Here is a 27,094-nt window from a genome sequence, read left to right on the forward strand (position 1 = left end):
CACTTTGGTGGCCGAGCGTCCTGAACAGACTGAGAGAAGCTGCAGTACCAATCAACTTATACAAAGAAATGGAAGACTACCTTCAGACAGAAGAGTGGAAATAAATACAAATTATCAAAAAACCACAAGAAACATACATAGGGGATGTCCGCAGGGGTCTGTCTTGGGTCCTCTCATTTGGAACATGGTCTTGGACGATTTCCTGTGCCAGGACTTGGGGCTGGCTGAGGCCCAGGCCTTTGCGGACGATCTCATTGTTACTATTGAGGCAGATTCCAGAGTCCAACTGGAAAACATCGGTAATTAGGCAATGCAGAAATTACAATACTGGGCCACAAAAAACCAGCTACAAATTGCACCGACGAAAACCATATCCATCTTGCTGAAAGGAACTCTTCAGGTACAGCGTCCGCCCCAAATAAAAATAAATGGCCTAACCATCAAACTCACCAAGCAAATGAAGTACTTAGGAGTTATCTTAGATAATAACCTATCCTTCATACCTCACCTGAAACACATAAGAATGAAAATAAGAAGATACTCAGCCCTAGTGGCTAGGATTACGAGGAAGGATTGGGGACTGAAAAAAACGAACCCTAATGCTATATTATAAGTCAACCTTCATCCCAGCAATAATCTACGCAGCTGCAGTATGGTACACCAAAACATCACTGGTAACCAACAAGAAAATCCTGGATATGACACATAGGACCATCCTATTGACAACCACACGAGCTTGCCGCACGGTAAGCACACCTGCACTGCAGGTGCTTGCTGGAGCGCTACCCCTGGATTTAGAAGCTGTGAAAGCAGGACTGCTCTACCTGCACTCAAAGGGAGTGGCCGCAAATTATCAGGACTTCACAATCAACCCAGCAAGCAGTCAAAAAATGGAAAGAGCACGACTACAGACCTACCTCCTTCAGGAGTGGCAACAAAGATGGACAGAGACGACAAAGGGCGAGATCACTCGTAAATTTTTTCCAGAACTGAACAAAATATACCCAAGGCAACCGGGTTGGTTCTTCCCGGGCTTGCACCTGACCTCGTTACTCACAGGACATGGACCCGTCAACCAGAAACTGTTCAACTTCTGCCTCGTCGATGACCCAAATTGCACGTGCGGGGAGGTCGAAAGCTGGGACCACCTGCTTTACGACTGCCCACAATACGAAGACCTGAGATGCACCCTCATCACGAAAATCCATTACCTCCCCAAAGGACTTGAACATCATTTCATTGACACGGAAGAGGAGTACCGCGCGCTCTCCCAGTATGCACAGGACCTCTTCACAAGGAGAAGGGTGTTAATTGCCATACACCGAGACTGATAGTACAGTAACATAAATCGCATAAGACAGAGACAACTCCTGGAAAAGAAAACTGTGGAAGAAAAGAAAATGAATGGAAAAGAAAGGAATAAAGAAAAGAAGGGAAAAAGAAGAAGAAAAAAGAATCAACGGAAAAAAAAAAGGACAGGGATTGCCTCACGAGTGTCCCAATCTGAATCAAGTGGACAAGAATAGAGACAACAAACAACAAACTGCAGCCTAGCTCCCAAAGCCTCACGGCAGCCTGAAGAGGGCACCCTAGCCCCCTTCACCTTTAAACCCTACTCCCCGGGGAGACGATTCTCTCGTCCTCCCCCCCTCAATTCTATTCTGGTGGGGCATGGGCATGCCACACTGAAACTTGGGGCTGTCTTCCCTATTGGCTCCATACTTCTGTCTTTCTCCCCCAGTCTTCAGCCTCCCCCCCTCTCTATCTTCGCTAGCGAAGCCCCACACACCTAAATTTAAATACATCCAAAATATCTTCACCCACGTTCTGGCCCAACTCAAGCGACGTCAACCCCACGATTGATGTTGGCACATGTATGCTGTACATATGTGCATGTGTGTATATATGTGCTTGTATGCACGCATATATGCATGCAATATAAATACAATAATTTTTTTTTTTTTTTTTTTTAGGTCCTAGCCACTGAAATCTTAGGAAATTAGGTGGCAGGGCCTGCCAGAGTAACTTAAGCCTACTGGGTTCCTGGTCTGCCTCCACGGGGCAAAGGTGGGGCAACGTTGGGCCTCAGCAGGGGTCCAGCGGCTAAACGACCAGATGAACAAACATACACGGCACTACACATATACAATATCCATACACTTTTAAATCTCTGGCATTTCCAGTGAACTGGTACACCCACAATGAAAACTACGCGGAGATGGGGGAAACCCCTGGTGTCGTCTGACACTAAATACACCTTACACCTTACTTTACTTCCCTCGCGAAATTAGGTGGCAGGACCTGCCAGAGTAAATAACTATAATAGTGGTGTACCTGGTCTGCCTCCACGAGGCAGAGTGTGGACAACGCTGGGTCCCATTAGGGGCCCAGCGGCTAAATGACCAGAGGAACAACGGTACACGACACTACACATGTACAAAATCCATACACTTTTAAACCTCTGGCATTGACAGTGTTCTGTTTCACACCCACAATGTATAGCACGCGGAGATGGGGGAAACCCCTGGTGCCGTTTGACACACACACATATATATATATATATATATTAGTATGTAATATATATTTAAAAAAACAAAAACTTTCGCGAACCAAAACATTTCGTATTGCGCATCCGCAATATTCCCAATCCGTTCTTCAAATCAGCGCATAGTAACGCAATACAATACAAAGTAACGCAACACAATACAGTACTCACTACTTCAACTACTAACAACTAGCAAGCTTAAACGAAAATTCATTAGAGTAAGCAGGAGGATTAGCACAACCAGTGAAGACCAGTCCTGACACGCTTTTATTGGGTACGCCCTCAATTAATTACATGATTCATTTATCTGATCTCAGAAAGAGAAAGCAGTTTCTCCAGAGAGTTATTCTAAGCGTTTTTCGATGCACACGATGAAAATTTGTCTTTGAAAATCCACACATTTATACAAACACAATACAACTTAATCGATTTCCACAAGGATTTTAAAACATGCAGTGAGCAGAGTTTTTGTGAATATACAGGGAATTAATAAATGAAAAATGCAAAAAAAAAATTCACTCTATTCTGAATGAATAGTTAGTCTCGGGATAGTAAGCTGAACTCGAATAACTGACCTCATGACTGATATCTCTTCTTTCTTCCCTTACTGAACAGATTTTTCCATCTCAATTCCTCATATTGGTTATAGGCAAAAAAGGGGTTCCACTCTATCCAATTTACTTGAAACTATTTTTAGACTCCACTGTCATTAATCGTAACAACTAACTCGAGTTTATTTACTTAGGTCTCTCCGTATCTTTTGATATGGTTCATACTTCGGTCTTGATCACCGCCCCCCCTCTCTCTGAGCATTTCTGACATGTCAGGAAACGACCAGCACTCTATTCGTTCATTACTTTTAAATCGTACTCTTTCTTCAAGCATAGGACTAAGTTGTCATCAAACAATTTGTTCTGAATTTACTCAAGGAGTCACATGGCCAACTCCTCTCTCTCTTTTTTTTTTTTTTTTTTTTTTTAACTTTAATTTTTCCTTTCCATCTTCGAAACACTGAATTAATCACTTATGCTAATAACATTAAAATCTGGACAATATCTTCCATGACAGAAGAAATATGCTCAATCTGCTTGTTAACAAATAATTTTCCATACTCATTAACTATTTCAGATTTCGATTTAAAGTAAATCCGTTCATATGGCCATAACCAACGTTCCTTAACGTCTCTAAAATAATAATATAAATATAAAAATATATACAATAAAATATATAAAATAAACTTCTTCACAACCCACGCGGAGATTTTTTCTGCGGCCCACCAGGTAGTAGCGAACCATGGGTTGATAAATTCTGATCATAACTACGAAAAGAATTCCATTCCAAATTCGGCCGATCATTCATAGTAAACTTACTGAACCTGTTGACTTTAACAAGGATTTAAGGCCTTTCTTCGACTCTAAACTTCTTATTTAAAATCAGGTAGTCTTAAATGTAAAGTTATGAAAAAACTTTGGCTTCTATGACAAATCTGTTGCATGATTCTAATACCGCTATACTCCTGAATCTTGTCAGCGACTGCAAAGTCAAATCTTATTAAAGGGCTTCTAGCTATTAAATATCAGATATTGAGGTGTGCCAATTTAAAATGTGATTTTAAGGAAAACAATGTATTGTAATCTTAATTTAACCACAACGCTTAAATTTATCCCGATAAAATCAGTGTGAAATAAATAAATTTTCCGTTCCATAAGACCAGAATATCAGTTGTGTGTGTGTGTGTGTGTGTGTGAGAGAGAGAGAGAGAGAGAGAGAGAGAGAGAGAGAGAGAGAGAATACAAGGGACGGTATGGTATTTAGCAGTCAAGGTGAGTTTTGCTAAATAGTTTGTAGGTTTTTGCCAGACACGATCCATTTGCAAGGTTGCCGTAGCCTAGTGGTCAGGCGCGCAGGTGCATAAATACACGTGACTTGAGTGAGCGGAGTTCAAGCCCGTGACTGCTGAATACGGTGCTGTTTCTTGTATTCTGTGTATCTTGTAAACTCCTCTGACCATTTGGTCGTCCCGAAGTATAAACAGAAAATTTATTTATTTATTTTAAACAAGATAAAATGGCATCTACCACCTAAACAGAAACTTTTCCCTTGTCCCAACCGCTAACAGAATTTCATCATTAGATCACGTATTTCCCTATTACATCACATTTCTAATCAGATCACTGTTAATCTTGCCGTATTTTAGGGAAAGAAAGAAAGAAAAAAAAAAGGGGGGGGGGGGGAGTCCTATTCTCTGTTTAACGAGCTGCACAGTTAACCTTAGTTATCTTTGTTTTCCCTCTGATGTTATTCTGAGGTATCATGCATAGTTGTGATTACTGATTTTGTTAAATTTATGCATAATTAAACTTTTATTTATGTTAGTTTTATATTAAACTCGACGTATGCTTTTCTTTTATGTTTATGTTTTTTTTTCTGGATGATGTAAATCTCTCTGGCCTAGTGTGTGTGTGTGTGTGTGTGTGTGTGTGTGTGTGTGAGAGAGAGAGAGAGAGAGAGAGAGAGAGAGAGAGAGAGAGAGAGAGAGAGAGAGAGAGAGAAGCGCCAATGCAACTAAGGCTACGAAGCATCCGTATATTTTGTTTATTCCGTAGTCGATTTGTCTGTTTCCTTTGTGGATGAAATGAAAAACTCGGAAACTAGGGGGTTTCGTCCAGCAAACCAAGGTACCCTCACCTGAAACCGATTAACTCGGTCACCACGTGAAAAAGCCAATAAAACAACTCTTCGCTTCAACGACGGGATTCCAACCCAGGCCGTCTCCACCTAGTGTGGGGAGGGTGGTGATTATATCTGCGAGGGCCCTCTCTAGACTTGGTTGTACAGAGTCTGTTAGATATGTGTTGCCTTGTAACATGTTTCCTCTCACCAATAAACATTTATTACTTATTAAGAATCCTAATCTAACGGTTGTAAAAGGATCAAGTTGTCCTGTTGTGCATACAACAGGACAAATTAAATCTGGATTTCCCGCTAAATTAAACTGTATAGTTTAATTTAGCGAGCAATCAAGATTTAATCTTTTGCATAATCACTTCTTAATTTGCATTATAACAATTTTTGTTGATCAAACAACAGGATAATGAAATAAACAGATGTGGTATCTTGCAGTTTAATGTTACACAATGTTAGACTCCACCTTTCCATTTCATTTCATTTCATTTCCATCCCCATAAGGTATGTTTTAAAGTTTACTTTAAAACATACCTTATGTGGACGGAAATTGTTAACATTGTTAAAATTCTGTTTAAGTTTTTTCCCCTAGAAAACGTAAATGTACATTTACGTTTTCTAGGGGAAAAAACTTCAAAAGAATGTTAACAATACAGTATCGTGCTTTTCCAAGTACACAGTTTACCCCACAATACAAATTTTCCAGTTTATAACTAGTGTTGACTACTGACCCGAAAAAGTGGAAGCAGATTTTAAGTTACGCTTTACTGATGCTTTCCCAAGCTATTCAAACATCCGCTTGTCACATAAAAATTGAGGACAATCAGAGAATATCACAATTAAGAAGGAAATTTCTTCCTAATTCTATTCAAAGAGTTCAGCTACTTGGATTTTAGAACGTACGACATGGATTAGTAGAAATATATTACTAAATTCAAGAGCACAGCGATTACGCTACTTTAATTACCACATTGCCAGGATCAACAGACATAATAACAAACATCTGCATCACAAAGGAAGAAATTATTGCAGCCATAAAAACCCTAAAGGTGTCAGTATGTTCAAGTCAATGACAACACGTCTTGATTATCAAAACGCTATGATTGCGATAACGTTTCAAACCTTGTAGACCTCCTGACAAGATGAGGAATGATAGCCCCATCTGTCCAGTGGCCATAATGTTTCTCTATGCTCAAACACCTTTCACACGATATTTAAAATCATCTAAGCTAATGTTACTGGGTAGTATTATGGCACTACCATATTTGTTTAATTCACTTACTTTAACATCTGCTTTTACTAATTACTGGAATAGTATCAGAAAGATCACAACACTAACTTCAGATTCACTTGCTAGTCTCACCGCTTCAATATTCTACAATCTGCATCTACTTCTGCATTCTCATATTGTGCTTGGCGCAGCTTAGTGACTGTCAAACTATATTATTTCCATATAATGTAACCAACTTGGTACTACGTAACTTGTAAGAGTAAGTATTAAAAGCAGTGTTCAAAATGAGACAAGTAAACTATGCGACAACTGTCACATGGCACTAAAAACTGAACATGAAGAAAAGATGCCCAACAACAAAAAAATGTAATTTTTATTTATAAATAGACTAGATCGTTACATATGAGAAATTCAAATCCAAAGTTGCGGAGATAAAGATACATTATTATAATTTATTTTTTAAGATGTGATTGCTCATTTTGCGATCTTTCTAGGAAAACCTTAAAAAACTGTTTTTCCGACTACTCGGGGGCAAACTAATCAATCAATGTGCCATGATATAAATGTACTGAACTTTTAAAGTATTTGAATTTTACAATAATAGCGTATTTATCTTATGATGCAATCGAAAATAACTGCTATGACTGCAATTAAGCCCTTTTACCAAATCCGCTGATTAAATAAGTTTTACCATGAACATTTGTCTTTCTCCGAGTATCTCATTACAAGGAATCGATACAAAATTTCCGTATATCAATCCTTACTTATAGTATATATAATAGTATCGTCTATAATAATAATACAATGCAATTTATTCATCAATAATAATAATATCTTCTTTCATCTTCTCAACCTTCAGCCCATGCACGGTACTAAGTACTACAGGTAATACCCCTCGTGTTTGGAGTTATCATTAAAAAAAAAAAAAAAAAAAAAAAAAAAACGTCATTACAAGGGATCGATGCAAAATTTCCATATATCAATCATTACTGTTAAGGGAAATTTAAATTCACAGAATATGAAGAAGAAGGAAAAAAAGTTATGTATTCGAGTTTAGAGGTTATTATATAATTTCCCAAAACAATGTGTGTAGTACTAAATTTTATTGTTTCCAGTTAACGAATGCTTTCCTGTCATCTTTCCCGGATATCAGTTATCATCTGGGAAGAATGTATCTCTATGTTATCCTGGAATTTTTAGGAGTTGTAAGCTGGACCAATTCTTACGATGAATGAAAACCCCTCGTTAGCCGGGAACTGGATATACGAATAATTCTAGGCTTCTCCGACCAGACTTCAGAATATGTTTATTTGTTATTAAAAATATACAAATGAAATCTAAATAACTTCGATTAAACATACAATATAATATTAGTGTGAAGTGTTTAAAATATATACTGAATTAAAAGCATTAAAAATATAATGAAATAAAATCTAAAAATACACAGCTCTCGGCATCTGCATGTCGCTTTTATCAACTGTAACATTTCCAAGGAGGCAGTAAGTACAAATACATGAGAGGAGAAAAAAGTAGACGCGCCACACAGAATAAAGTGATGAGACGGAGGGAAAGGACAGAAGTAATTTCAGACATTCCGGAGGATAGCATAACGTCAAATCACTCACGAATTACTCGAAAGAAGGAAAGGAAAGTGGCGGGGAGGAATGGGGGAAAGAGAAGACCGGAGGCGATGTCCGTCCAACTCACGCAGCACTAGAGATTTCAAAGAGGGGATGTATTCGCATACCATCATTTCTGTTCAAAGCTGCCTATGTGGGCGTATTCTAAATAGTAACGGATCTTGAAATTTTGTACACTATCAATACTTTGAACATCATTTGTCACGTCCCTCCTGTTAATAGGGCACAACTATTACTGATTGGTAAAAATCAGCATTCTCAATGGATGTAATGTAGGCTTTCAAGCGGTCCTGCAAACGATTGGCTTCACCGATATAGCTTGCATTGCAGCCTCTGCATGGTACACAATGAACCACCCCCACTTCTTTGCATAATTAGTATTGGTGTATTTAAATGGGAATACACAGTTTGTAGTTCCTTACCAGGAACCTGCACTTGACCATGCCCTACCCATCAGTGTGCGAATAGTACTTTTGTGGTGTGAGGGAGCATTACATTACCAGTAATTATTAGTATATTAGCACGCGCACATCGGTTTACGATATACTGAAATTGTTAAGCGCGAGCCTATCTCCTTTACCATTACGTCAAGGGAGGGCAAAACAAGGCATGATTATTCTTAATGTATATTGTAAAAAAAAAAAAAAAAAAAAATGGAACATCCGTTGAGATATGCTGAAAAGGCTGTTCTCCCTCGCGAGAGACAGAATGGCGAATATATCATCAAATATTTTATATCTCTTCCACAGAAGAGATATATTGATGAAGGGAGTATTGAGGAGCACTTCAATTTCGAAAGTTTCCATAACTAAATTGCCAATCTGTGCACTAACTGGTGAACCATAACTAAGCCAATATATCAATAACTGTACTGAAATATTTACTTGTAACATCCATGCTTTCAGAGGATAAATACCATGTAAACACATATTGCATTGCAGCTTGCACAAAGACTTTATGCTGTTATAATCATATCGACATTTGCAAGAATGTCTGTCGCTCAATATTGTTGGCTGACCAGTTTTTCCCACTTCTAAAATTGCTTCAATACAACAACAGTCTGAATGTACCGAAATTACGGCTGAAATATTTACAGAAATATGACAGAAGTTTTCGTGCCATGTACATGTGGGTGCACTAAACTGAGAAAAAATCGATAACTAATTTTAGAAAATGTAGGAACTACGATATTTTTATATCACGTCCTACTATTTGTGTGTGGAAAGAAAGAAATGAGCATGTAGCTATCTGGATATAATACTGCTTCAAAGTTTTCTTAAATGATCCCCATCTCAGATTAAGGTGATTTCGATTTTGAGTACACTAAGTCGAACGAAAAAAAAAAAAAAAAAAGTCGTTTTTTTTTGTTATAGTTGGCTTCCACGTTGAACTTAGTACATAAAATATAAAAAACTTCGTATACAGAACAATACAAGGCAGTAACTTCTTTTTTTCTCTCTCTCTCTCTCTAGTACGCAGTGGCATTTTTGGACTCGCGCATACTTTGTTTCACTGCTGACTTCGTGACGTAAAGTAAACGAAGATGACCTTGTTTCAAGTAAGAATGGCAACGTACTATTAACAGCTAATTCAAATCCAGCACGACCATCATCAAAGTCAATGTCCTGCTATGGTCGAATCACGGCGCAAGCTGCATTCATCCAACAAGAACTCTCTCCCTTTCTTTCTTCCTTGCTAATCTCGTCAGTATTTCCAGTCAAGTGATGTAAGTAGCATCCCTTGTTACGCCTGCTTTAACTAATGTACAGTGACGAAGACCGGAACGTTCCTTTGAAAAAAAGATCTCTAGCTTTCCCCTTAATGGAAACGCCACGTTTACTCCTGTCCTAGTCTTTGCAAAAGAGTGGCGTTGTGAGAGTCACGAGAAGCGGTGTCCTTTCCAAAGCAGACAGTCGTGCCCAAAAACACAGTTTAGCACCGTAACGTCTAGGTCATGAGACGATCCCGCGGTAAATTATCTTCAAAAAAACGCAGAAGGGTAGCCAGACGGTGGCAAGCACGCCATGCATCACGGCATTCTTCCACACGGCCATTCACGCGAAGGAGCGGGTGGGGGAAGAAGAAGAAACCATCTGCTGTACTGAAGTCAGTGACTTCCATGTATCACGATGGCCGAGAACGTCGCACTCCGCAAATTTGCGTGAGTTGCTAATGGCTCTGAACACGTACGAGCGCGCGCTAGGTGAGTGCAGTGCCGCAGCTTAACCTTTGCAAAAGATAAACCTGCAGGTAGCACGAGCCGATCATGCGTAAAAAATGTTGGTAGCTATTGCAGCACTGTGCATACAAATGTCCTTTGAATTCGGACTTTCTCTGCACACCACTGTTCCGCAAATGACAACTCTCGTTCTCTTTTCAGCCGGTGAAGCTGAAACAAGATCACTGCAATATCTGCTCTCAATGGTTAGCATGTTCTTCGCAGTAATATGCACGATTTCTTAATTACTTTGGCTATAGTACAATAATTATATTTACTGCAGATTTCATTTATGATACCAGACCAAGGAAGGAGTTCTGGATACACGATGCACTGGCCGGATGTGACCGTTGAATTACATCCGGCCTCACTAGCTCTCTGTATAATTGTTATACACAATGATCAACGCTTGTGAACATCGTTTACGTGGACACTTTAGATGTACTGTATTAATATTCGTTCAACTCTTACAAAGCTTTGGAATAAAAAAGGAATTACTGTATCGCTTTCATATGCTCTGCCTACTATTTTCAAAAAATCTATTATTACGTTAAATAAAAACTTCAGATACTCCCTATTCGGCTCGCCGAAGTAAATCTATTCATTTTAATTCAAAAGGTTCATACCTATTTTTATAAAATGGCAAAAAAGGTCATTTTTAATTGAATGACATTTATTTTTCAGTTTATTTGTTTCTATTAATTTTCTTGCTTTAGAATAATATTAAAGCTTTTTGAAGTTCTCTTTTTCTTTATTCAGGCAGAAAGGCAAAATACGTGTCAAAGCACTACTCTCAATCTGAATTTTAACCACCATTCTCCAATATTGCACAAAAACAAATAAAAAAACTACCTGACATAGTAGCATCTCAGATAACATACGCGGTATAAAAATACAGTAATTAATAAATGACTGTTAAAAAAAGAGTGAAATAAAATATTTTTATGCACATATGCTGAGTGGTTCTTTCACCAGCACCACCATCACTAAATAGAACTGCGATTCACTGAACGACCACACCGTTTGAGATTATGCCCACAGAGGCATGGCTTGTTCGTTAAGGCGAAGTGATAAAGTGAGTGCATAGCCTATTATGGTTTCTTGAACACATGCAAGATGAATGCCTGATTTCTTTTAAAGGTCCCATACGCATGGTAGTGTTTTCCAATCTGTGCTGTTGTGAAGCTTCCAGTTTGACCTCTTAACAGAAAAAGGATTGTACTCCTGTTCTAGAATGTCCCAAAAAAGCACTTAAGTGACAACGTGTGGAGACTACTAATGTAGAAGGACCTCACTGCCATCATAGAGATACCGTATTCTCTTGTGAAATTCTATTATACTGATTGCCTTATTTATACTTCAGACTGTGTCGTTAATAAATTTATTATAATGATAGAAAATAGTGGTCAGAAGGTTTCACATTTTAAGGAAAAGCAGCCAATCCTATTACACGTTAATATTTTTAGCAATTTTATAGAGCATTATTCACATTATACTTCGAATTATACCTTTATAATTAACAAACTTAGCATCACGTTAATGATAACAAGAATAACAACTGGAACTAATATTCGGAAACTAAATTAAGATAAATAAGATTAAATATATTTTTGTCAAAAATTAATTCAACATATTCAAACATTATGCACCAGTGTTCTCTAGTTCAGTCATTCGAAAGGCACGATAATTAAAAAAAAAAAAAAAAAAAAAAAACACAACCTTTTTGGGATATTTAACAACTGGACCGTGGGCCGAGCGCTAGACAAAAATAAAATAAAATAAAACATTACGTTTAAAACATGACACATAATTTCTAACTGCCGACTTATTAACAATCGGTTTTATAAGTTGACAAATCAAGAGATCCCCAGAGGCATTTCCTGATTAAAGGGGCACGTGTCAAGGCCAAGTGGATATCGAGTTAGGGATATAAAACTGTGGACATGAATGATGGAAAAAGCAGAAAATTTCCTTCCTATTCCTGCCATGCAAAGTAGTGTCGATAAAGTCTGAAAGTAGGTCGAAACATATTTTACTAGGTCCTCTACAAATAAAATAAAACAAATAAATAAATACAGGCGTTTGAATTAACCATGGTTCTAGCCTACATGACTACCAAATACGGCGCCGTTCTTGTATTTTGTTCTGTAAACTCCTCAGACCTTATGCAGCCGTCACGGAGTATAAGCAGAAAATTTATTTATTTTTATGTGGCAGTGATATTTTAATTTTATGAAATATTACACATATGTAAGGTTTCCTTGAAGCCCAAAATTCACAATGGCCATTGTCAATATTCTTTTCAATAGTCACATCATGGAGTTCAATCATTGGTTACAATAAATGGGGCTCGTCTATGGCTACATTCAGTACTTGCAGTGTTCAGGTCAGGCGCCACCTATGGTTTCTCACATCTGCGCCGTATGTACGGTGTGAAGAAATACACAGTATCACTGTAAATGTCAAGAAAGGTGTTTTTTTTTTTTGGTAGTTGTTGGCGCATCGGCATCTGTGGCCATAATGCACCTCCCAAGGTTTTTGCAGTACTTTGATCCAAGCCCGAGGTGGGATTCGAACCCGCGACCTTTGGGTTGCCAGGCAGGTACTTTACCCACCCGGCTAGCCCGGTCGGCATCAAGAAAGTGTTGCGTGTTGAATGTGTAGTATTATGTCAACAGTTGCATTTTTTTTTTTTTTTTTCCATTTATTAACACACGGCTGTATATACATTCTCATATATATGCTGTAGCCCTTATGTACATATATGCATGTGTGTGTCCTGGTAAGAAGAGTGGCTCCTAGACATACGCTCATCTCCACCTATTATTCCTGTGATAGCTCAGAACCTCCGTAAAACAGGCCTGAAAAAAAAGTGTTGTGTCAGGCTATTTCGCCACCAGGGATCAACAACGGAATCAACCATTCTCTGTGTGTGCTATAATGCACAAATCCTGCACCTACCGAATGAAGTGCTATACCGGTAGGTGCCAGCAATCCCGCCCCCAAGGCTGCCCGGACTTGGAGACCAGCGGGGGGAAAAATTCCAACTAGGAACAATGTACACTTGTTGAAACGAAAGCAACATTATACAATTATTTACATGTAAATAGCAAATACATATATACACTTAGAATGACATTAACTTAACAGTAATACTTAGAAAAACATTAACATTTAGATTAACACTATCTCTACTTAGAGTCCATCCACAAATGCAAGCCTGCATTTGGGTATCCAGGAGCAGAAAATCAACTAGCACTATAATCCAGAAACATCGTATGAAGACGACAGTACAGCAAGCATTCTGTCGTCAAATGTGCAGCACTTCCGTTACTGGCATCCTGCAATAGAGTTCTTACCTCCTGACTTCTTTTAAAAACTTTGGCCGAGAATTCCTGAAGCAAAGCAGAGATGTCCCAGCTCTTAACCAAGAGAGGTGAATTATTCCCGTGAGGTTTGGTAACATATTTAGCAATTCCTGCCTGTCTGAAGCATACAGTCTGCATTCAAGGATGACATGCCTCCAAGATTCAAACTCACCGCACGAATAGTAGGGGTCAGATTCTAATCCTCTTTCAGATAGTTTGGCCCTTAAGCCATGTCCAGTGATTAAGTAACTCGTGGTCATGGTGGGAGCAAACCAAGAAGACACCCTCTTGTTCACTGCAAAGCTTACAGCTGGGATGAACCCTCTTGTAATGGTTCCAAACTCACTCACATCTCAACGTTGCTGCCAGCAATTCACAAGCTAACCCAAATTCTAAGTTTTCCCTCATTTATGTTGTTATTTGGATTAGAGGTGATATTTGTGACGGCCTTCCCTTCTTTAAGTTATATACAATACTGTACTTCGGAAAATAACGTGTAAATCCAAGGGGATGGTACGATCGAGCAGTCTGCTGAGGATGACTGTTTAAGTTCGTTAGCATCATAAAGTTTTAAAGGGTGGCGAGTGCCGCTGACCAACCGCCTTCATTCCAGTGAGTAGCTCTCATGAGTAACAAAATAGATATAGCCACCGTTCTTGCATACCGGGGTGAAAAATTCTTGAATAAATTGACCACTTTGTAGATCTAATTATGAGCTCAATTGTTCTGTCAAGAAAGGCTGTAGAAAATCATGTTTAAATGATATTTTCAGAGCATTTATAAAAAGCAGAATGCATTCTATTTAGAAAAAGTGAGGCAGATCTATAAAAACTGTATACAGTATACCCAAAAGGATAGCGGAAGCATCCCAACAAATTTCTAAGGAATATCTACAGTAGAGGCATCGAGCAAGAGGAACAATGAGAGTACAGTCAAACCTCTCAAATCCGGCACCATTTTGCTGCTATGTTTAGGAAAATGGACGAATACAGAAAATCGGAAAATTTTGTTCTACATCTGGCCATCTGCCAAACCTGCGTTAAAGCTGATTATAAAGGATTGAAATTTCACCTGAGATAAGTTTTTACTGCGCTCTAACGATATCGATAAATTTGCTAATTTCATGGAATTGTCTACTTGCTATTCGTAAACAAGTTTAGAGACTTACTGATAATAAGTGATTAATTACTGTATCTGAGTTTCGTGATTTGTATATGCGGCATGAGGCTTGAGTAGCAATCCACTAAACACGTTTATTGTGCAAGTTTAGAACTGCTTTTAGGACTTTTGTTTTGTCGTTTGGAAAGAGACTGTGTGAAATGTTTCGCCTTTCTCCCTTCCAAAATATACTGTGCACATTATATATTTTGAAAGAGAAAATAATTAATAATTTTAATGTATCGTATATTTACTATACATTACCACCCCCACTCAAAAAAAAAAAAAAAAACTACATTTTGAAGTGGCACAGAAATGCAATATTCTTTGTGGCTTTTTTGTGACTAAGACATAACCACTCAAAATCCTGAAAAGAATCGAATCCCGAGGTTGTCCGATTTGAAGTTCATCTGCATACTCCACTTCTCTTTGACACAGAATGTGGATATTTTTTTATTATACTTCGTATTATCCTGTTTTAATATAATTGATATTTAAGTAGTTCGCTAATAAGGCTAACTGAGGCGCAAGGTACTGCAATGGATAGCAATACTCCCAGAATAACATACCAAATGAACGGTGCCACACCCAAGGTAATGGAGAAAGAAAATGACCTAGCAATGAAAATGAGCAAAGCAAACAGGCTGTTATGACAGCTCATGGCCAAACACTAAATATTCAGTAGGGCATCTATATACAATGAATATGTAATGAAACATTTGGCAGATAAAACATTTCTGACAATGCTATACTACACAAATTTTACTTAAAGATAAACAATTCTTGTTAACAGCTATTTCATTATCCACTATACACCCATTTTATCGTCTTGGTTATCAAAGAGTCCTGAAGGTTTATCATGTGTTAACTGTATACTTTCAAACTTTTTTTTCTTTGCTTTCTCTAATAAGTGTGGATAGTCTCGGCCCAGCGAACATGATAAATTCCACTCAGTTTCCGGCAGTGCTTCTTCAATAAATTTTGACTTCTGCTGAACATCTGGGCACCAGTGAGATTGTAGAGACTTAAGTTCCCAAAGAGAACTTTCATGGCTCGGCATTTGGCTGGATCACTTTCTTCCATATCATAGGGATCAGAATAAAATCCTATTTGGGAATTAGCTTTATGAATTAAAACTTGAAGACTAGGATGCCCAATCAATAGATTACCAATAAATGGTATAATCTCAAGAATAATGTGTGGAGGGGCATTAAGAGACAACCGGGCTAATCTTTTGGCAAAGGCCCCCACTAAGTGTGCAGGAAGGTGAGATGAAGTAAGAAATAAGTCTGAGAGATAGAAAAATCGACCTTGATATTTTGTGCAGAAGATATTAGGTTCAAATAGTGAATAGAATTTTTTATAAAAGTCTGGATATTCCAAGTTGTATTTATGGATCAGGATGAAGAGACTGTTCAGAGAAAGTAAACTCATAATACCACTACCAGTATGATATAATTCAGTTAAGTAATCAGTGAGGAGGAGTGGATTGTTCAAATTGGGCAAAACACCCATGTGTAACATGACTAAGATCTTTTTATGCAGTTTTGATGGTAGAGGATACTTGAGAAATTCCATCCACACCAATGAAAATATTTTTCGGGTATTCTCATAAGTTATAAATTACTGGAACAAGTTGCCTTCATGGGTGGTAGAGGCCGACAGTTTGGGGAAATTCAAAGGTCATCTGGATAGTACTTTCGGGTAAGGGAAGCGCATAGGATGATAGGTTTAATTCCTTTTTATTTTTATTTTATTTTATTTTTTTATTTATTAATTATTATTAATTAGTTATTTATTTTATTTATCTATTTATTTTGTTTTTTTTTTTGATTTTATCATTGTTTTGTTCGGATTTTTTTTTTTTTTTTTTTTTTTTTTTTTGGCTGGTGCAGCATAAGCCATAGGCTTTCTTGCACCATGCGGCCGTTACTAATACTAATAATTTAAATTAAAATGAGGTCTGCCATCATCTGTTTTTATTAAGATCTCATTTGTCATTTCATCTTCTGAGATATGAATATGAATCTGAGAAATTAAAGAGAACAAATTTTCTAGGAACAGCTCTTCTTTTTCAGCTTTCTGTTGTTTTAAAGTTTCCAAAATGGCTTTTACTGTATAAAATTTAATGGGGTTCTGTCAATGTTGAAGTACAAGAATTTTGCCAGCAGACACAAGGAGGAGCAAGCATATACAGTCTAGAATCATCGTTTTAGGAAGGAGATGGATCTGCTGAAATGGCTGCAGAAAAAAGCAACAAGATTGACCAGCGGCACAAAAGAGTATTCTTACCACGAAAGACTTATTTCTACAAAATGCAGCGTCTGGAAACTACGTACCTGCGAGGAAACCTGCTTGAAGTGTTTTTTATTGATTCAGTTTGATTTATATTGATTGTGCAAATAATTACGTCTAATGACAGCGCCTCTTCATCCGGTGAGTATGAATAAGGTGATTTTTCCCCTCTTCCGTTTAAGATGTCACGGAAGACTCCCCCATCCTTCACATAAGAAAAAGAATAAGAGCAAGAAGAAACTTAAGCTCCTTCTGTCCCAGCATGAGACTGCTGCTTCTGCAGATAAACAAGTTAAGCTAAAGCCTTTAGAGGCAGTGGAAAGTCCTTCTGGATGTCCCGTTGCTGATTCTCCTGGTAACAACTTGTTGCTTCAAAGGATCCCCCTCCAGATACTCCTGTTGCGGCATCTGTTTTGGACCGCGCATTTGCTTCTGGCCTCGGTTCTTCCTCCAGGCTAGGAATTCCTTCCGATTCTGGGAATGCAGAAAATAAGTCTTGAGGATGCTCCCCACAGTCACCAGATCAACTCTAAGCCGCATAAAGAATTGGTATCTTTTATTAATTGTAATGCAAACGGATTCACAGAAACAGCAGTGAACTACATCCATGATTGCTGGTCAAACCACACACAAACCTACACCAACACATTTCTGGCCCATTTACAGTTGATTCTGCTCCTCACAGACACTCGAGGCGGAGTTGAACAGACGAGACGTTCTAGGTATCGCCCTATACATATGTCCACATGAAGTGTTTTAGGCTTTAAATGGATTGAGTAAACTAACTGCTGATGACACTCTTTGTCGGACAACATTTTAATTGAAAAAGTATGGTTACAGGTTAGACGTGCGAAAATTTTCTTCCTGCCAGAGAGCAACTGATTGCTGGAGCAAATTTTCATCTGGTGTTGCAGACGTCAGTAGTTTGAATAAAACCCCAGGGGCTCACTTCTGGTGAGTATGGGCTTAGCAAACCCACGGCCCTGAGCTGGATATCACCATTCTTCTCTTTCTTGGCGATTCCTCTCTCTCTCTCTCTCTCTCTCTCTCTCTCTCTCAGGGTAACTCGGGAGTTTTTTTTTTTGGCTGGTGCAGCATAAGCCTCAGGCTTCCTTGCACCATATGGCTAATAATAATAACAATTGAAGGAAGGATTAGAAAACTTATTAGAGGTGGACTGTAAGGTGATGTGGAAAGGTTTCCTCCGCCCGCCCCGATGCTGTATAAGCGTTCTTTCTCTTATGACTCTCGGGATGAAAAACCTTTTACAAAACACACACAGTATATATGAATCCATTTCACAATTCATGGCACCATTTAATTAATTTTTTTCTGGATTTACTGAATTGATGAAAAAACGTTTTATATGTAGTTCCGGAGCACGCGTTCCTTGAGTGGACAGGGGTTCAAGCCCGTGACTACTAAATACGATAAATATTTGTATTGACGATTTATTGTAAACTCTACTGACTTGATTGTCGTGCCGGAGTATAAAAAGAAAATTTTCCGAACCGACTACTAACGGCTTGCATCCGTCCAGCTGCGCTACCGCATTCACGAGACCGAATAAACGAAGATAAGCAACGCACGTGCGAACGACCTAAGCAATTGCATCCGACAAATCGTCATTATACATGATAATGCTTAGAGTCATAACACGGCAGCGTGACGTAGTGGAGCATCCATCCTTCTTCCTAGATCTGAGCTAGCCATTTCTAACCTAATTCTGAAAATAGAGGGGCAAGTGGAAGGCCAACGATTCCACTCAAAGGAAAACGTTGGTGTAGAGGTGCATCAGCAAATCATATTAACGATAGACCTTCGGTAGCCTGCTCCTTCTATACTATACGGCATATTAGAGGTGTATATTGGTGCGCAACGTGATGTTATGTATGAGTATTTATTATTTTCTACGAGCGTTTTTCTTTTCACACGCATATCACTAACTTTAGGAATAATTTTAATATCTGAAAGTAAGAATATGCAATGATATTAAGTTAATAATAATAATAATAATAATAATAATAATAATAATAAATTGGTTATACTCCGGGGCGGCAACACAGGGATAGAAGGGTTTGCAAAATAGAGAGACTAAAAGAACATTGTATTTTAGTAGTGAAATAGAACTTCACCTGAAACGCGCGTATCACTACACTCTCTCATTTGACCACTCCGGTAAGGCGCAGCCGTTTTCAACCTAATGAGGTATTATGTTAACTCAATAAGTAAGAATTTGCAATGATTTCAAATTAATAAGTAACTGCCTGGTTAATGTCTGGTTTTCCAATGCACAGTAAGCAAAAAATGCAGTATTAATCGAAACAAGCAAGAGTCTTCGTTTGTCTCCCGTTTGGAAAAGTGCAAGTTTGAATCTTGTAGCAAAAACCTTTCACTCACAAAGAGGAAAACTAGGAACTCCCCTTATAAATTATAACACGCCATCGTACGACATATGCTTTTAGTACCTGTTTGCTTCACAGTTGCTATCAACAGTCCAAACTGTTTGCTTTGAGCTAAGTGACGTTTGCCGTTACGCTTCACGACACTGCTCCCATTATATACCACACAACTCCCTGAATTACGTGATAATCTTATCAATAACCTTGGTACATCTGTTAGCGTAGCGTAGGTACAATGCGACCTTGCCGCAGTGAATCGTTGGCCTTCGCCGAACAACAGAGAACGCTGAATGCGTCCTCTGTTGTACACATTGCTATTAAATAATAGTTTTCTGCATACACTTAATTCCGCACATTTTTTTACAACAAAAGAATTTACAAAGATGAATATTGGCTACCACAATAGATATCATACAAATACAGATGCCCCAAAGTAATACACGCCTCGCAGCTTATATAAAAGCTCAACTTTATTCCAATCTAAAAGATATTCACCAAGCCAGACTAAACACTACAATCAAGATAACTGAAGGTATAATAGACATCCCATCCGCTGGGAAACATGTCATTGGCAGATCTCCATTCCAACACTAATACCTGCATTAGCAAGATAAGACTAGAAAATCTCAAAGCTTTCTCCAAAACCAGTTGTTGACCAAGCTCAAGATTTTAATACTGATCATTATAGATATGTGAAGGACCGTAAATACAGAAAAAGTGTAGTGATTAAGCTTATTAAACGTGGCAATTCTGGTTTGTTTCATCTACTTCATACCACATATATAACCGAAAATTACCAAACACTATAAACATAACTGTAAGTCAACGGGTTTTAGAGGATGATTATACAGCCGTAAAATTCGGCAGTCAAAGGAATGTCAAATTCATTGAACTGGATACTGCTGGTTTCAGCAAGCACGGGCGATGACACCGTTCGCACATCAATGAATCTGACAGAGTCCTTTGATGGTCGTATTATTTTAACCTCCCACTCTGCCGCCAGCTTCAGATTTTTCACTGTGTGCTGTATTCAAAAATAAGCTTACGCGCTCACACACCAATACCCACCCAAACACACATGACATTCTCTATTATTATGACGACATAAAATCTTAACCTCAGTCCAACCTACCAGTGATCTATACCAAATGTAAAAATTTGAAAACTGCAAAATATCATTCCATGTATGACCTAAATATTAGTCACTTCAGCTTCAGATTTTTCACTGTGTGCTGTATTCAAAAATAAGCTTACGCGCTCACACACCAATACCCACCCAAACACACATGACATTCTCTATTATTATGACGACATAAAATCTTAACCTCAGTCCAACCTACCAGTGATCTATACCAAATGTAAAAATTTGAAAACTGCAAAATATCATTCCATGTATGACCTAAATATTAGTCACGAAGTTTTATATTCTCTAAAAGCACAACCACGTAATCCGCCTCTTTCACTCAAAAAACACAGATCCCTCCAATTTACCACCATAGTAATTAGGGACTAGTATTCAATCCAAAGCTTCAGCTTTATGCACATACTGTGCACTTTAGAATTGTGTCGCCTCAAATAGAAAAGCTAAGAAACACCCACTTCATGTTCGGGTTGTTGATTTTTAGGCACAACAACGACTTATACCATATTGCACAATTGTGCGATATGTCTGCAGAAGTGTGTTTACGACCGATTTGCATGTTGTGCGGACTGATAAACTTGCAATAATTTACGGGGGGAAACTTTACTCCCTCCGCTTGAAATCGGCTAACTACAGTTCGAATGAATATAACTTTAGAAGCTCTTACAAGTAGACCGTAATCGAATCCAGACCTATCAAAACGAATGCCAAGTAGTGAAAACACTATACTCTCAAAGAGGATTTCGTGTTCAGGATCCAAAGGTATCACTGAAATATATAGGATTGTAGATATATTCAATTTGAGAAATGATGGCTATTCCACTGATCGTCAACTCATTATAACAGTTAGAATGATCACTGGTTTTCTCACATGTCCTAAACTTTGGCATCAGTGCCACCGGAGAATTCAGGTTTCAACTCGGAACAATGTTTTTTATTATATTATTATATTATGACGCCTTTCTCTGTCCTAAACTCAAACCAAGTCATATTTTGAAAAATCAGGAAGGAATGGACGTATCGCAGCGGAATTTCGAAATGATTGGTGAAAGTATTATCTTTCTGGCTTGTCTGGTTCCTCTCTACTGAAATTCAATAGAAAGGAACCAAATCAAATGCATATGAAGCAAATTATTTCGAATTAACGCGAACCTGTATCAACCCCACCTTAGGCGTTCCCCTCTCTTTTTAGAGTTGCGCAACAAATGATAGTGTGTTTACAAATAAAAATGTTTGGAAAATGCAAAATACTTTTATAGGTGCACAAATATCACAATTATCAAATCGTCAATGCCACACATACCACAAGATCAAAGGCCCATATAGCAGTCTGCATCGGCACGCGTTCATGCATCAGTCAAGTGTCATCATTACGGAGTGAGCACAATGATTTTTTTATTTATTCTTAACTCAGATAGCATCATTTATATTAATCACGAGTTTTAAGCGCTCAAATAGTCCGAAGTGCTCTAACAGTCCTAACCACTACTACTAAAAGTAGAACTTAGCATGTGTATAAAATACATAAATGATTCTTAAATAACTATAATTAAAACAAAAAAAAAATGCTTACAAAAAATTAATATGAAGGAATACATCCTGAAAGGAGAAAAGGCCGACAATCTAATCCAAAACGTCACTCAGAGTTGTTATATTATTTTCTATGAGAAAATGATTTCTTAGGTATGCATTTTGACCTTATGCAACGATTTCCAGAACCCATTAATCGCCAAACAACACATAGCTGTATGAGTATGGAGATCCCTTGCTTAATTTACAAACGAAAAATATCATTCATTTTATCACTATTCGCTGAATACATAAAGGAAAGTCATATTGATTATACTGTGGCCACTCTGGATACTTCCCGATCCCGACAAACAACTTATTCCATAAAAAATAAGCCTTGTATAGAAAATGTTTATCCAATGTTCCAAGAATTCCCTAAGAAAACATTTGAAAAATATACAAACATTTATGTCCTTATGATGTCAAATGCATAAGTTGCATCAAAAAGAAAGAGTTCGTAATGCATGTTTCAGAAATCCCATAAAATCTTAATCCCAAAAATATATAAAATAAATAAATAAAATATAAATGGAAGGCAGGGGTTTGTTTTTCTTATCTATGAACGCTGTTAAGTGATCATCTCAGTCACGCTTTCACCTCGTTTCGTGTCATGTGACAGAACCCAGAAGAGAGGAGAGGAAAAAAAGAAACATCCCTCTGTTTTGAAAGTACGATGCTAATAATACTTCCACAATTCTAGGTCATGTACTTGGCCTGAGCATCAGAGCAAGACCTCCAACCTACTGGCACACTTCACTTTTCCTGATATTTGCAATTAACCGGCAGCGTAAGGTGGGGTTATGCAGTCCCTTCTGCGCTAATTTGTACCCTTTAAAAAACGTTGTGTATGAGGTCATAACTAATGTAGCAGTCAGCATTATTCTGCAGTGTACTGTATGTGCACAGACAACACCGTCTGTTCCATAAAGGGTCATTCTCCTATCCACCTCAGTTAAACAATTCATGCTCCCTTAATATGGATAATCATATCTGAAAGCAATGACCTGTAATACGGAATGAATGGATCATATCTAATAATCTGCACTGTATAGCATTTAATAGTGTCATAGGAAGCGTGGGTGGAAAATTGGACAACCAACCAATCAGAGCAATTGTAATGTTTCCAGTCACTATTGCATTCACATGACAAAGGCGCAAAGTTCCAAGAATCGAAAATGTGGAAAAATCTTTTGACTGTTACCGCAGCTGTTACTAATACTGTACTTTCAATATTTTTTTATTAGCATTAGTCTTTAAAAATGGAAAAAACAGTGAAAGAGAGAGATAATTTCATCAAATAAATTCACCCAACAGATATGCATGTATACGAAAGGCACAGCTAAATTAAGAGGTTCGTACGTGGCGTAGACGAGTGGTCAAGAGCACGAGTGTAGCACACGCTCTTTGAGTGAATCGGGGTTCAAACCGTGACTGCTAAATACGATTAACATTTGTATTGATCGATTTATTTATTGTAAACTCTACTGACCTGGTGGTCGTGCCGGAGTATAAACAAGAACATGTTCTAACATACTGAAATAAATGTCCCGTCCCAATAGGAGGAATGGAATGTCAGAACACACACACAAAGAAAAAAAAACTAAAGAAAAGTAGAGGCTTCTGCTCCTGAAGTTACTGTATCCAGGTATCATCGAAGTGGGTGGGGGGGGGGGGTATAGCGACCAGGTCCAGGTATAATCGTGAGGGGGGGGGAGATAACGCCAACCAGTCTTTTGAGGGTTTTTTTTTTTTTTTTTTTTTTTTTTGAACGCCTCCTGCGTTCTTTTTTTTTTTAATTTAAAATTTTTGGTTAAGGAGGCATATGCCCTCTTTGCCCACCCCTCAATACGCTACTGACTGTAACTATCGCATTTTAGAAAAATACAGAAATTACAGTACCTCTGAAAAGTATTATTAAAAAATACGTCAAGAAATTTCCGGCGGCCTTTAAAATCATATATAATCAAATCCTTCCAATAAACTTTAATCAAATGTAGAATTTTAATTATTAAATAAATAAACAATTAATCCCTCTGGAATGGGCCCCCAGAGGATCCTGGCCCACCTGCTGGCAACACCAAGTGGGTCAGAGTCTCTTTTGATACGGTACGTGTTTTTCTAGGAGTAGCCCACCTTCCCGTGGTGTGGACGAGTACCCAGAATCATCTATACAGGTGACTGATGCTTCTGGGTAGCTAAGAGGCCAAAACATAACAGAACACACATAAACCTACACTAGACGCATTTCTGGCCCTTTCATAGTGCACTATTCTTCACAGAGATACGATGCGGAGTTGAACAAACGTTCTAGGTGCTGCCCTTACATATACACATGTTAAATATTTTTAAATGTTTAAACCTTAACAGCCTTTAAAAGTTATCGGGTATACCAGCTTTTTCTAAACCGATGGGTTCCCGAAAATCTTTAAGGCTGGTTAAAAGCTTTTGACTGCAATTGATACTAGCAGCCTGCAATACTGAAGAATAACAGGATGGTTGTATTCAGTGATTAATATTCAGCTGGTCTTACTTAACAAAGATACAATTTGGTGTTCTCTCTCTCTCTCTCTCTCTCTCTCTCTCTCTCTCTCTCTCTCTCTCTCTCTCTCTCTCTCTCTCAGTCAGCAGAACACTGATAAATAGGTAAAGTTCTAAATAAAAATAAGAATAAAAACGCTTAAAAAAATAAAAATAATAAAAAAAGGGCAAAGGAACTAGTCTTCGATATTTTGAAAAATACGTTATATCAGTGGTTCTCAAACATTTGTAACATAAGCTTCTCCACTACAGTTTAACTTAAAAGTTTTTCGCAGAAACCGAAGCTTAGCAGAACTGTTTCTATACTGTAAATTTTCTGTTTTTAAATACAGTATTTATAAGAAATTTCGGTCATTATTTGCGGATGGCCCTCCTTTCATATACCTATAGTATTTGGGGTTTACATAAAAAAAAAAAAAAAAAAAAACACCACTAGAAATATAGTTACTAGTATATTTCTTAATAAGAAATATGAAAAGTAACCTAAGCAAATAAATTTTAAAAATTAGGAATCAAAATTCACTAAAAAAGATAACTTCCAACTATTTTGTATTAATTACCACATTATTTCCAATATATATTCGTAAAAGTTGAAAATCGAACAAAAAAGCTGCCTTGGGGGTGCTGAACGTCATAAAAAAACCTTTGGAGGATATTTTTTCTGAAGTTAACGGACAGATTACTTATGCGAAAAGTAATCTGCCCAGTTTGCCCCCTAGACTGCAGTGGTTTTCGACTTTTTTTTTTTTTTTTTTTTTTTAATAACGGCACCCCTACTCAATTTCTGTTGTTATTTGGTTTTTAGGAGCATTAGCAACTAAGGCCATATTGCTCCGGGATATGCGGTGGTCATTCCCTGACCTTTCCGCATCCTCCGTATTTGGTAGTCATGGGCTTAAACCCGATCTAATCAAGAAGCGTGTGCTACGCACTGCTGCTTCTGCTCACCTGGCTACGGAGGCGCCATCTCAATTTCTGCCTGTTATATCCGATTCTGTGTATATATATATATATCTGATAATTAAAATAAAAATATATGATAGCTACATAGCCATATTTATTTATTTTTATTACTTTTGCCTAACTTTTACCTCACATAATATATATATATATATATATATATAATATTAAAAAAATGTTATATGGTAGTTATTACAATAATATAACTATAAACGAAATTACAATTAATAATACAATGATACGTGTGTGTGTGTATATATATATATATATATATATATATATATATATAGAAATTTATTCTTTTTATAGAGGTACTAAATAAACATTAGTTATAGATACCACAAAATTAAAAAGATACTGTACACCTTTTTATAATGAAATAAATATATATAAAAAAAAGTTTAAGTAACTTAAACGCAAATTACGAGGCACCGTAGGGTGCCGCGACATCCCGGTTGAAAACCACTGAGCTAGAAGAACCTGGATGCGGTCGCATTCAGGCTTCCAAGGTCATCGTTATCCCATAAGTCCCACAGTTCTAAAACTGTGTTCCATGAAAAAATCGTAGTTAATATATATATATATATATATATATTTTTTTTTATTTATTTTTTTATTTTTATTTATTTAAAAATAGTACAACACTTTTTGTATGTGTATAATTTACATTTTTTTTTCTGGTTACTGACAGATCACGTACTGAATATGACATTCACTCAACACGTTTTGCATGCATTTAACTTTTTATACAGAACACAGTTGTTAATTTTGAATGCTCTATTATATATAATACTCTATACGTGTTTTCCTGATCGAAATTGCGCATTATCGATATTTTATGTTTTTATTTTGATTTTATTTTCAAAATAAAATATATTTGGACATTAATTGTATTTTATTTATTTATTTTATTTTATTTTTTTTTTCAAAAACCATAGCCATAAAAGGATACAAGTGTTCAGTAAATACACTGTAAGATAAAAAGGGTTCCGTGACTAAAAAAAAAATTGGCAAACGCTGCCAGAGGATCCCAGCCACTCAGAACCCAGAGAAGGGGGGGATCTTCTTTTGTAAATATTTGTAACATTGTTTTCAAGGGACTCTCTTATGGTATATAACATGCATGTATTTTTAAGGGTTATTTGTAAGTTATTATTATTAGAAATAATAATAACGATAAACATTAATATTCTTGTGTATATATACAAGCTGTCCAAAAAAGAACTGAACGATTTTATTCAGGGGCTCACCTAGGCAAGCAGGACAAACAATTTTTTTATACATACGGTTTCTTATTATAATCATTGAAAACATAATAAAATGCATATTTTCCGGCTAAGTGGC

The 27,094-nt window shown here is 37.3% G+C and overlaps 2 protein-coding genes across 2 annotated transcripts in view; both read right to left on the reverse strand.

Moving 5' to 3' along the window:
- Positions 1–27,094, reverse strand: part of CenG1A (Centaurin gamma 1A) — a 751,861-nt gene that overhangs the window by 274,141 nt on the left and 450,626 nt on the right. The window lies entirely within an intron of this gene.
- The window catches only part of LOC150090886 (nucleolar complex protein 4 homolog), a 37,735-nt gene continuing 26,294 nt past the window's right edge, over positions 15,654–27,094 (reverse strand). The window contains 2 exon segments of the mRNA XM_090377880.1: positions 15,654–15,895; positions 15,898–16,453. Coding sequence (XP_090234006.1) covers positions 15,654–15,895; positions 15,898–16,453 — 798 coding nt within the window.

The sequence above is a fragment of the Mastigoproctus giganteus genome, chromosome 1 (assembly GCF_048544385.1).
Source record: "Mastigoproctus giganteus isolate SK-2022 chromosome 1, ASM4854438v1, whole genome shotgun sequence".
Lineage (NCBI taxonomy): Eukaryota > Metazoa > Arthropoda > Arachnida > Uropygi > Thelyphonidae > Mastigoproctus > Mastigoproctus giganteus.